We start from the raw sequence: 12,007 nt of genomic DNA on the forward strand, positions 1-12,007 counted from the left end.
TTTTCCTCATCTCAGTTCTAAATGGCCTACCCCTTATTCTTAAACTGTGGCCCCTTGTTCTGGACTCCCCCAACATTGGGAACTTTGGGACTAGTGCTGATGGGACATCTTCGTTGACATGGGCAAGTTGGACTGAAGTGCGTGTTTCCGTGCTGAATGACTGAGATTGGTTGCAGCGTGGAACACACTGCTGGGGAACTACAGGCACTCCCACTGCACGGAAAACATATCTGGACGAGCACTTGAACAGCTGAGACAGAGCAGGGAAAAGACCAAGTGCTGGTACATGAGATTAGTCAGCAGGTGATGTGAGGATCTTCATGGACATGGTGGCCTGAAGGGTGTGTGGCTGTGACTTTGTGGAGCTGTTCCTTCCTCGGTACTGATTGAGGATTCTCCACTGACCGTTTATTTGTTTCTATCTATTATCCATCATCTATGACCAAACTTTCTTTTGTTTATTATGGGTTTTACAGAGTACTATCTTTACGTATCTGTTGTGCTGTTGCAAGTAAGGATTTCATTGCCCTGTTTTGGGACATATAATAATAAGACACTCGTGTCTCTTGGCTATGTTCCCCGCCTCAGATTGAGTCAGCTTCACGAGGTTCTGTCGGACATGGCGCAGCGGCCGCGAGTCGTACAGTGTGCACAGACCGTCCCCATCCTGTTGCAGGTTTACTTCAAAGTCGTCACTCAGGTACTAAAACACCCTCGTTATCATCCACTGCCTCAGTTACTGGTCAGTTCATCTCGCTGCACTAGTTCCAGTTGAGAAAGTTATTTTGTTATTTCAGAAAAACGGAGGCCACATGGGGAGCATCAAACTCAATAGATGAGGTTGGAAAAGATGCGTGAATCTTTGTCTCACCTGGAATGACTGCTGGGGCCCCTGGGGCAGATGTAAGGGAGGAGATAAAGGGACATGTGTTACATCTCCTGTGCTTGGAGAGGAGAGTACTTGGGCAGGGGGAACAATTGGATGGGGAGGGGATGGGTGAACCAAGGAAGTACTGAGAGAAAGGTCCCAGCTTAAACTTGAAGGGGGTGGGGACCAGAACATGTAGCTAGTGGTGGGATCACATCGAAGGTAGCGGCAATGTTGGAGAATAATGGACAACGTGGTGGGAAAATCTTCACCCATATCTCCTAATTTTTGGTCTCCTAATCTGAGGAAAGACGTTCTAGCCTTAGAGGGAGTACAGAGAAGGTTCACCAGATTGATCCCTGGGATGGCAGGACTTTCATATGAAGAAAGACTGGATAGACTAGGCTTGTACTCGCTGGAATTTAGAAGACCGAGGGGGGATCTTATTGGAACATATAAAATTCTAAAGGGGTTGGAGAGGCTAGATGCGGGAAGATTGTTCCCGATGTTGGGGGAGTCCAGAACCAGGGGTCACAGCTTAAGGATAAGGGGGAAGTCTTTTAGGACCGAGATGAGAAAACATTTCTTCATACAGAGAGTGGTGAGTCTGTGGAATTCTCTGCCACAGAAAGTAGTTGAGGCCAGTTCATTGGCTATATTTAAGAGGGAGTTGGATGTGGCCCTTGTGGCTAAAGGGATCAGGGGGTATGGAGAGAAGGCAGGTACAGGTTACTGAGCTGGATGATCAGCCATGATCATATTGAATGGCGGTGCAGGCTCGAAGGGCCGAATGGCCTACTCCTGCACCTATTTTCTATGTTTCCTCAAACCTCCTTGCCTCCCTCCCCAAACAGAACAGAGTGGAGTTCCCCAGTCCCCACCAGTCTCTGCATCCAACACATCAGTCCCTTTCCATCATAGCTGACTTTAACTCGCCTCTGAAATAGGTTTATCAGACCTTTGCATTGCAGGAACGAGGCTAATAAATGCCAGCCTTGTCAGGGCATGTAGAGGAAATTAATTTTAAAATCTTGTACTTGGCAGTGAGTCAGTGTTCTTGCCTCAAAACTAATTAATAAGCACCAGGTTAACTGGCCACAATTTGATGGGCAAACTTGTGCGCTCATTATAGCGCTGGATCTTGGCATAAACACACAGCGTTCTCCCCAGACGGTTGTCGAGAAAGGTGCTGAAGTTTAAGTTGCACATTCAGCTAAACTTTGATTCAACACTCCGAGGCTTAAACCTCTGACGTACATAAGCAGCTAGACAGTGAGCTGACCTTTCTTCAATCTTAATGTTATAATCCACAGCATTTCCTCCTCCTAATTGTTTTCTACTAAAGAACTGAGTTAACCTGGGCCAAGCATCTGTTTATTTTCCCTGCTTGGTTTCCTCATTAAGCCTCCCACTGATCAGCATTGGGTGTAGCCTGGCAGCCAGATGCACCAAGCATTTAGCCTCCCGCTGGTCAGCTTTGGGTGTAGCCTGGCAGCCAGATGCACCAAGCATCTACCCTTCCTCTTGTCACTTGCTCTCTGTCAACTCTATCTGTTGCTTCCGGCAATGGAGAGGTTTCTCTCCACTTTCCAACAACATAATTAACCATTGCTCTGGAGTTCCTGAAAAGTTTGGTCTTCAAGATAGGGGGTCTGAAGAAGGGTCCTGGCCTAAAACATCACCCATTCTTTTTCTCCAGAGACGCTGCCTGACCCACTGTGTGACTCCAACACTTTGTGTCTATCTTTGATATATCTTGTTTCTATTTCTCCCGATTAGGAACATTTTTGACTCTGAGGTGTCGTGCCAATAATTTATTGATATTATTTTGTGTTCTGGGCAAACAAAATCAGTGCCATTTGAGAGACAGAATCAAACTGTTGTCACCGTTGCCTCACCCACTTACCTGCTTTCTCATTAATATATTGGAGTCAGCGGGCATTTTGTGAACTTTCTCGCTGCCCTCAGTTTGCAGATGGACCACTGATTAACCAGCTGGCTCTGGTCATCCTGGAACGAAGTAGCCTTCTGTACGACATCCCAGACTTCAAGGCTGAAGTTCAACGGTGAGCAGGACCTCGGTGTGACGCTGGTCTAGATTTATTTAGATTTAGAGATACAGCACAGAAACAGGCCCTTCAGCCCACCGAGTCCGCGCCGCCCAGTGATCCCCGCACATTAACACTATCCTACACACACTTGGGACAATTTTTACATTTTACCCAGTCAAATAACCTACAAACCTGTACGTCTTTGGAGTGTGGGAGGAAACCGAAGATCTCGGAGAAAACCCACGCAGGTCACGGGGAGAACGTACAAACTCCGTACAGACTGCACCCGTAGTCAGGATCGAACCAGAATCTCTGGCGCTGCATTCGCTGTAAGCCAGCAACTCTACCGCTGCGCCACCGTGCCGCCCTGGTCTGTGTGTTGGTTGCGATTTAGAATGCTTTAAATAATAGAAAACTACAGATGGTGGATATCTAAAACAAAAGCATAAAATGGTAGGAAAAAGCCAGCAGTTCACCTTTGTGAACAGTTGGAGCCTGCGTGCTGAAAGCCCCCTCCATGTTCCCTTTAGGTAGAGTTCCAGGATTTTGACCTGCGGGTGTGCAGGTAAATTAGCCTCTGTAAATTGCTCCTAGTGTGTAGGGAGTGGATGAGAAAGTGGGACAACATAGAACTTGTGTGAATGGGTGATCGATGGTCGGCGTGGACTCGGAGGGCCAAAAGGCCTGTTCCCCTACTGTGTTTTTCAACCCTGTGACTCTATGACTAAATAGCGTCATAGAGTGATACAGTGTGGAAACAGGCCCTTCAGCCCAACTCGCCCACACTGGCCCACAATGTCCCAGCTGCCCTAGTCCTACTTGCCTGTACTTGGTCCATAACCCTCCAAACCTGCCCAATCCATGTACCTGTCCAACTGTTTCTTAAACGATGGGATAGTCAAATGAGCAGACGTTAAGTATTTGGGTTCTCAAAAGACTTACATTAAAATACTGCACAATAATCATGTGACTTAGCAAGTGTGAATTTTGGGAAAACTAAATAATGGATGTCATGATCTGTTTAGGTCAGGTTTCATTACATTGTGATTAATTATTACTTCTCCAGCTATAACTGGGCTATTGGTTATTTTTATCTCTCTACATTTCCACAGGGTATTCAGTTCCCAGTTCATGGTGCTTTGTAAACGGTACCCAGCTCTCATTGTGGAACAGTCCAAAGAGCTGCTGGAGTTCTGTGGAACAGTCAGCAATATCAAAAATAAAGAGGGCTTCTTCATTCATGTGGTAAGGAAGTACAGGGGGCAAAATGACCAGTTCTATCCAGAGCATAGACACAAAAAGCTGGAGCAACTCAGCGGGTCAGATAGCATCTCTGGAGAAAAGGAACAGGTGATGTTTAGGGTCACGACCCTTCTGCAGAGTCGACCCGAAACGTCACCTATTCCTTTTCTCCAGAGATGCTATCTGACTGGCTGAGCATCTGCAGCTCCTTGCTACACATCTGACTAGATCACGTCATAATGTGAAATTAGAGCATGTTGGATGAGCAATGCCTTTAATGACCCCTGGGCTGCAGGTCTCCTGATGACTCAGCACATCGTCCCAGTCAACAGCCGACCTTTACATACTAGAACAAACACACAAAGTGCTGGAGTAACCCAGCAGGTCAGGCTGGAGAACATGGACAGGCGAGGGAAGAGCAGAGCTAAATATTCACGTCAGTGGCTACCCAACAAGCAGCAGTGTTGTTGCCAATTGACAAAGCTCAACATAGATACATAGAGCTGTACAGCACGGAAACAGGCCCTTCAGCCCACCTTGTTTATGCCGACCAAGTTGGCTAGTCCTATACCGGACTAGTCCTACTTTACTTTAGACTTAGAGATACAGTGCAGAAACAGTCCCTTCAGCCCACTGAGTCCACACCAACTAGTGATCACCCCATACACTAGTTCTATCCTACACATCAGGGACAATTTTACCGAAGCCAATTAACCTGTCTTTAATGTGTGGGAGGAAACCGGACCACCTGGAAAAAAACCCACACGAACCCAAACTCCGCACGGACAGCGCCCGTAGTCAGGATGGAAGCCGGGTTTCTGCCGCTGTAAGACAGCAATTCTACCGCTGCACCACTGTGCAGTCCAAATTTTGCCTAAATTTGACTCATAGCCCTCAACCCTTCCTATCTAGATGTCTGTCCAAATGTTTATTAAAATTCATAGTTGTATCTACTCCTATAGCTTTCTCTAGCAGCTCATTCCCGATACAGACTACCCTCTGAGTGAATTCCTGAGGTCCCTCTTGGTGTTGTGCTTTCAGGTCTGGGCCATAGGAGAGTACCTGTCTTTGTCCTATGACAGGCGCTGCACGGTTGAACAGATCACCAAGTTCTTTGAAGCCCTGGAAGCCGTGCTGTTTGAGATGATTCAACTGCGATCCTCCACCGGCATCTTCAAGTTCTCACCTCGGGTTATCACCGTTCTCATGACAACGCTGGCAAAATTAGCTTCTCGAAGCCAAGACCTGATCCCCAGGTACTCTCTCCAGTTCTTGTCGAGAACAGAATGAATGGGGTGGTGGGAGTTATTCTCCAAGTTAGAATGAATTAATCAGCAATGCACAGCTATTTTAATGGTTACATTGTGTTTTAAATAAGAAGAAAGTGTTTGCACTGGCAGCTGAAGCAATAACCAGAGGAAGTGCTGGAGTAACTCAGTGGGTCAGGCAGCATCTCTGGGGAACACGGGGGTGATTTGGGTCAGGACCCTTCTTCTGACTGTGTAAGACAGCAACTGTAGTTCCTTGTATCTCCTGGTAAAGGATGCAGACAAAAACAAATAGAGGGGAGGTGAAGGGTCTTGACCCGAAACGTCACCCGTTCCTTCTCTCCAGAGATGCTGCCTGACCCACTGAGTTACTCCAGCTTTTTGTGTCTATTGAGAGGGGAAGTGAGATTTATTTGTGCAGCAGGTTGTTATGATGTGGAATGTGTTGCTTGTGAGCGGTGTGGAAGAGTAATTTTCAAAAATGGATCAGAATAATACTTGAAGGGAAAACATTCCAGATTTTGGGAAAATAAGCAGAGAAACTAGATACTGGAATCATGAGAAAAGCACAAAGTGCTGGAGGAACTCAGCACCTGGGGCAGCATCTGTGGAGGGAATGGACCGATGTCGTTTCAGTAGTAAACCCCTGATGTTAATTTTCAGGCTAATAGCGCAGATATCTCAATTGGATTCATATTCTGAACCTTTCTTTAGATTTATAAATGTGAACGTATCCATTTCATCCCTTTTGAATGTTATAAATGAATTATGTCATCCCACTGTTTCTGTATGACCATGTACAGTAACGCCTCAACTAACTGGCCATACCACTGCACAAAGTTCATTTTAATTGGTTATTCCCCTTTACAATTTACTGTAACACAAACAAAGGCATGAAAATAACTTCAGTAACATAACTTCATAATGGATTTATTGAAGGAGGGTTTAATTCCCTGATACACTTTGGTTTTGGAGTTGATGGACTTCTTTACCAGTTCATCACAGAGATGATGTTTTTTTGCACTTAAAGTATTTTTTTGAAGGAAAATGTTGGTTTGTGACGATATTGTGATGAAACCTTTTGTTTTTGCTCAATAAGCTAAGGGAAAAAAAACCTTCACTAACCCCAGGGTTTACTTTGTCTCCAGGGTCTCCCTGTTCCTGTCCAAGATACGTCCATTTGTCCGGAGTGCTTTGATTTCCTCTCTGTACAGCGAAGATGATATTCAGGAAATCCTGGCCCGTGCCAATGAACTCAACAACCTGCTGAAAGCTCCAAACGTTGCTCAGCTCATACTGGGACCCTCTGCAGACATTGCCAGCCCACGGTGGTACAAAGATACAAACGCTTCACTGCCCCTTACCATGAGGACTATCAGCAAGGTGCTGCAGAGAAATCCAGGACCCGGATTCCCTGCATAGGACCTCTGGACACATTAAATGTGTAGGAAGGAACTGTAGATGCTGCTTTACACTGAAGACAGACACAAGATGCTGGAGTAATTCAGTGCGACAGTCTGAAGAAGAGTCTTGACCCGAAACGTCACCCATTTCTTCTATCCAAAGATGCTGCCTGTCCCGCTGAGTTACTCCAGTAATTTGTGTCTATCTTTGGACATATGAACTTGTGCATGCGTGTGTGTTTCCTTTCCAAGTAGGACAATTGTTTACATGGTCTTTGAGTTCTTCAAAAAGTCTAGTAACAGGGATGCCAACTTTTAAAAGTTGTGGAGTGAAAGACTGTGTTTAACAAGTTGATCTGTCATTTGTTTCTGTCTGGTTCACAATTTAATATTCTTTTAAAGTGTGTAATTTCAAATATATATTTTTAAAATTGTGTCAGAATCGTAATTGGATGTTCCGAATTGAAGAAGCACATATCTATCATAATTACAGATTTAGGTCACCCATTTAAGTTTTCAAATCTATTCATCTTGGAGTTTCTTTTATCAAAATATAAGAGAACCAAAAATAGCTAGATTAACACATCCCACATCTCAAAGGTATAACTAGTGTAAGAAAATAACTGCAGATGCTGGTACAAATCGAAGGTATTTATTTTACAAAATGCTGGAATAACTCAGCAGGTCAGGCAGCATCTCAGGAGAGAAGAAATGGGTGACGTTTCGGGTCGAGACCCTTCTTCAGACTGAAGAAACGTCACCCATTCCTTCTCTCCTGAGATGCTGCCTGACCTGCTGAGTTACTCCAACATTTTGTGAAATAAATACCTTCAAAGGTATAACTGGCCTATAATCAAGGCTAACACCCAACAAGCAGAGGATGACCTAGATACTAGCACTGAATCACCAACTAAGGAGGAAATTGTTACAGCCATTACGTCCCTTTAAAGTGGAAAAACCCCTGGCCAAGATAACTTCAATGCAGAACTGTTTAAGGTGGACCCAGACCTTGCAGCCTAAGTATTTTGTACCACTTTTCACAGCTATTTGGGAAAGAAAGGAGATACCTGATGACTGGTCAGAAGGAGTCATCATTAGATACCAAAGAAAGGCAACTTAAGAGAGTGTAACAATTGGAGAGGGATCACTCTTCTATCAATTCCAAGCAAGATTCTGGCAAAGATTATAATACAATGTACCTCAGAAGCAGTAGACAAACAGCTCAGGAAAGAGCAGGCAGGATTTTGTGGTGGGAGGGGATGCATTGACCAGATATTTGCCCTGCGAAACATTATAGAATAGTGCACAGAGTGGCAGAGACAGATATATATAAACTTTGTTGATTTTGAGAAAGCATTTGAAAGCATCCACCGGGACAGTCTCTGGGACATATTACGAATGTATGGGATCCCACAGCACACAGTCGAAGTAATTCAGAGCTTCTACGCCAACTTCTCGCAGAGTAGGGAATAGTAACCACACATTCCAGGAGTTCGACAAGGGTGTGTGATGTCAGGGCTATTCTTCAATATTGCTATTGACTGGGTAATGCGTCAGACAACCGAAGATCAAGCAAGAGGCAGACGATGGACCCTCTTCTCAACATTGGAAGATCTTGATTTTGCTGATGACATAGCTCTGGTCTCCCACACTCACAAACACATGCAGGAAAAATCATCCCGTCTTAGTGACTTTGCACAACAAATTGGCTTGAAGATAAACTAGAAAAAATCTGAATTAATGACACTAAACATCCAAAACCCCTTACCAATCCAAGTGAATGGACACGACCTCCCAATAACTGAGGAGTTTATTTGTCTTGGTAGTAAAGTCAGATACGATGGCGGAGCACAAAATGACATTAAGAACCGGCTAAACAGGCTAGGAATGTTTTCAGAATGCTAAACAATGTATGGAGGTCCCAGCAATACAGCACCAAGACCAAGCTGAAGATATACGGGAGCTGTGTCCTCTCCACCCTCTTATATGGCTCGGGATGCTGGAGAATGACAGTGAGTGATGTCAACCAGCTGTCAGTCTTCCATACTAAGAACACGAGAAGAATCCTTGGAATATTTTGGCCAAACACCATATCCAACTAAGATCTTGCTCAATGCCAGCAAGAGAGTATGGATACCATCGTCATGAGAAAGCGCTGGAACTAGATTGGCCATATACTGAGAAGAGAAGCAGACAGCATCCCAAGAATAGCCCTGCACTGGACACCAGAAGGGAAAAGGAAAAGAGGGAGACCCAAAACCACATGGCGTGGAACTGTAGAGGAGGAAATGAAAACTATGGAATTGACCTGGGGTAGTGTCCAGAAACTAGCCCAGAACAGACAGGAGTGGAGAACCTTCGTTGTTGCCCTACATGCCAGGAGGCATAATGGGCAGTAAGTAAATAAGTACGTACATCTCAAAGGAGCACTGGAAATTGCTGCCATTTGCAATCTCAGTTTAATCACTCTCAATTAGTTGGTGTGTATTCAAGAAACATTGTGCACATAAGCATGTGATTGATGCAATTTGTCTGCACATACAAAATGAGAATTTAATTATATATTTGTGTGCAATAAGTCATTAATTACTATTACAGCCTGAAATAATTGCAAGGTAATTGAGAAATAAACAATTGCTGTTAGACTTTCATAATTTGGCAGGTGGAAATTTGAGTTAAAGTGTCTGAACCTTTCATATGGCTGTTTTCCTGGTGAACTCATGAAGTCTGCTCCGACAAGATTACTTTCTCTTCTCTGCAATTAGACCCAGCATTTAAAAAGGGTACTTGTGTTGCTCCTGTAAGTGCAGATTATTGATGCGTGGCCATCAACTTTTTTACCGTTTGTATATTTCAGTGAGGCTACATATTGTTAATTTGTACCGTACTCCTGTTCCTTTATTAGATTTTTTTTAGATTTAGAGAGATAGCGCGGAAACAGGCCCTTCGGCCCACCGAGTCCGTGCCGCCCAGCGATCCCCTGCACATTAACACTATCTTACACACACTAGGGACAATTTTTACATTTACCCAGTCAATTAACCTACATACCTGTACGTCTTTGGAGTGTGGGAGGAAACCGAAGATCTCAGAGAAAACCCACGCAGGTCACGGGGAAAACGTACAAACTCCGAACATACGGCGCCCGTAGTCAGGATCGAACCCGAGTCTCCGGCGCTGCATTCGCTGTAAGGCAGCAACTCTGCCACGGTCAGTATATTGTCATCAAGACTAGGAATGTTGATTTCTACTTCACAACCTTAAGGGGAGCCGAGACCTGCATTGCCTCTGCAAATCTTGGTTACAAATGGTAACAGTATTGACTACCTCTGATCTTTTTCATCCCTGCAATAACTCTGTGGATAAATACTTAACTTTACATTGTGATGATCCTACTGAATAAAATACTTATTATGAATAAAAGACACTGATTAATCCATGAAAAGTAGTTTTTATTTTGCATAGAATTTTTCAGAAATGTATACATTTATAGCTTATATTTGAAATATATTCTGAACATTCCTATGTCATTAAGTTACAAAATATATTATTTGAACAGTACATATATTTAACATATAATAATGGAGGTATAATTAGTGTCATAATACAGACAAACCTTGAATTGCGAAAAGCTATTGAAAGTGTAGTGGGAATGTTTTAAAACAGTTTTCATAAGCACTTTGCAAATTCAAAACTCAATGAGATCAGTCAGGTTAACAGCTTTCTCATTGCCTGAGAGTTTTAATTTTATTAAGTTATATATTATCAGTCGATAATATATATATTGTCAATTATCCAGCTTTGGAATGAGATTGGAGCTCAAATGTATATGACATCCTTTTTGAATTTTTGAACATATGGCACATGATTATCTGCAGAACATGCCATGTTTGGATGAGTTGTTCAGGTGAGATTAACTATAAAATACTAGATGTGATTTAAAACTAACTCTGTAGAATTAGTTATATATTCACACTAACACTTATGTCCCTTTGTTCTTTTACATTTAGCTGTCATCGTCTCCCATTGTCTCACTTTAAGCTCATGTCGAACTGCAGACACTGGTTTATATCAAAGATAGACACAAACTGCTGGAGTAACTCAGCGGGTCAGGCAGCATCCCTGGAGGAAAAGAATAGATGATGTTTCGGCTCAGCAACCATTTGAAGAAGGGTCCTGACCCAAAACACCACCTATCCTATTCCTCGAGAGATGATGCATGACCCGCTGAGTTACTCCAGCATTTTGTGTTTATTTCAGGCTCATTATCTGATTGAAAAATCTTTAATTCTCTTTTTGAGAAGAGGGTAATTGCATATTTTATTTTAAAAGTGACAGTGTCTACATGACAATGTTCCAAAAATTACTGTAAATACAATCTCTGCTTCCTGTAATAACTGATCTTTACAAAACTGAAAACAGAAGAACTTTTGTTACGAATATTAACTTTAAGCAGCTATCTGATTGTGTTTGACCATCTGAACACAGAGTAGTGGATGTGGAATTTATAAGAATATTCAAAACCTAGATCACCACCACGTCAGCATAATAGTTCCAAACTAAGTACAAAACATGGAAAGTTGGAGAAGACAAATGTTTAAAAAAATATCAACTTTGTTGGCTCTTTAAGAATAGACAAAGATGACTGTTCAACATGTCTGTGTTCCTGAACTACAGTGGGCATGTTGTGTTCCAGAACTACAGTGGGCATGTTGTGTTCCTGAACTACAGTGGGCATGTTGTGTTCCAGAACTACAGTGGGCATGTTGTGTTCCAGAACTACAGTGGGCATGTTGTGTTCCTGAACTACAGTGGGCATGTTGTGTTCCTGCCCACAAAACTCGTATCCGCAATGGTGGGGGGGTCACCCAATTTCCACCCCCCAAAATCTTATGCAATTCTCAAATTTCTGGCAGTAGTTTCTTGGACAGAGCTTCTCAGTGTATCCAAGAACAGATGTGCAGGGAGTTACCAGACCGCATGCCATCTCTCAAAATGAATTCATGTAAAATGAATTGCAATACAATTACTGGTACTTTGTGGGCACACCTGACGAACATTGTCACAGGGGCGGCACAATGGCACAACAGATAGAGCTACTGCCTCACAGCACCAGAGACAAGTTCTATCGTGACTCAAGACCTGTCTGTGCAGAGTTTGCATGTTCTCCCAGTA

The 12,007-nt window shown here is 43.4% G+C and overlaps 1 protein-coding gene across 3 annotated transcripts in view; it reads left to right on the top strand.

The window, feature by feature from the left end:
- Positions 1 to 7,453, top strand: part of ap5z1 (adaptor related protein complex 5 subunit zeta 1) — a 34,523-nt gene extending 27,070 nt beyond the window's left edge. For 2 of the 3 annotated variants that reach the window (XM_078418410.1, XM_078418413.1), the window contains 5 exons: positions 589 to 700; positions 2,837 to 2,934; positions 4,032 to 4,164; positions 5,203 to 5,417; positions 6,578 to 7,453. In XM_078418410.1, the coding sequence (XP_078274536.1) occupies positions 589 to 700; positions 2,837 to 2,934; positions 4,032 to 4,164; positions 5,203 to 5,417; positions 6,578 to 6,851 (832 nt within the window). In that variant the 3' untranslated portion in view covers positions 6,852 to 7,453. The remainder of the gene's footprint in view (positions 1 to 588; positions 701 to 2,836; positions 2,935 to 4,031; positions 4,165 to 5,202; positions 5,418 to 6,577) is intronic. The other variant, XM_078418412.1, reaches the window with a different exon arrangement.
- The last annotated feature ends 4,554 nt before the right edge of the window (positions 7,454 to 12,007 follow it).

This window comes from Rhinoraja longicauda, chromosome 21 (genome assembly GCF_053455715.1).
Source record: "Rhinoraja longicauda isolate Sanriku21f chromosome 21, sRhiLon1.1, whole genome shotgun sequence".
In the NCBI taxonomy this organism is placed as follows: domain Eukaryota; kingdom Metazoa; phylum Chordata; class Chondrichthyes; order Rajiformes; family Arhynchobatidae; genus Rhinoraja; species Rhinoraja longicauda.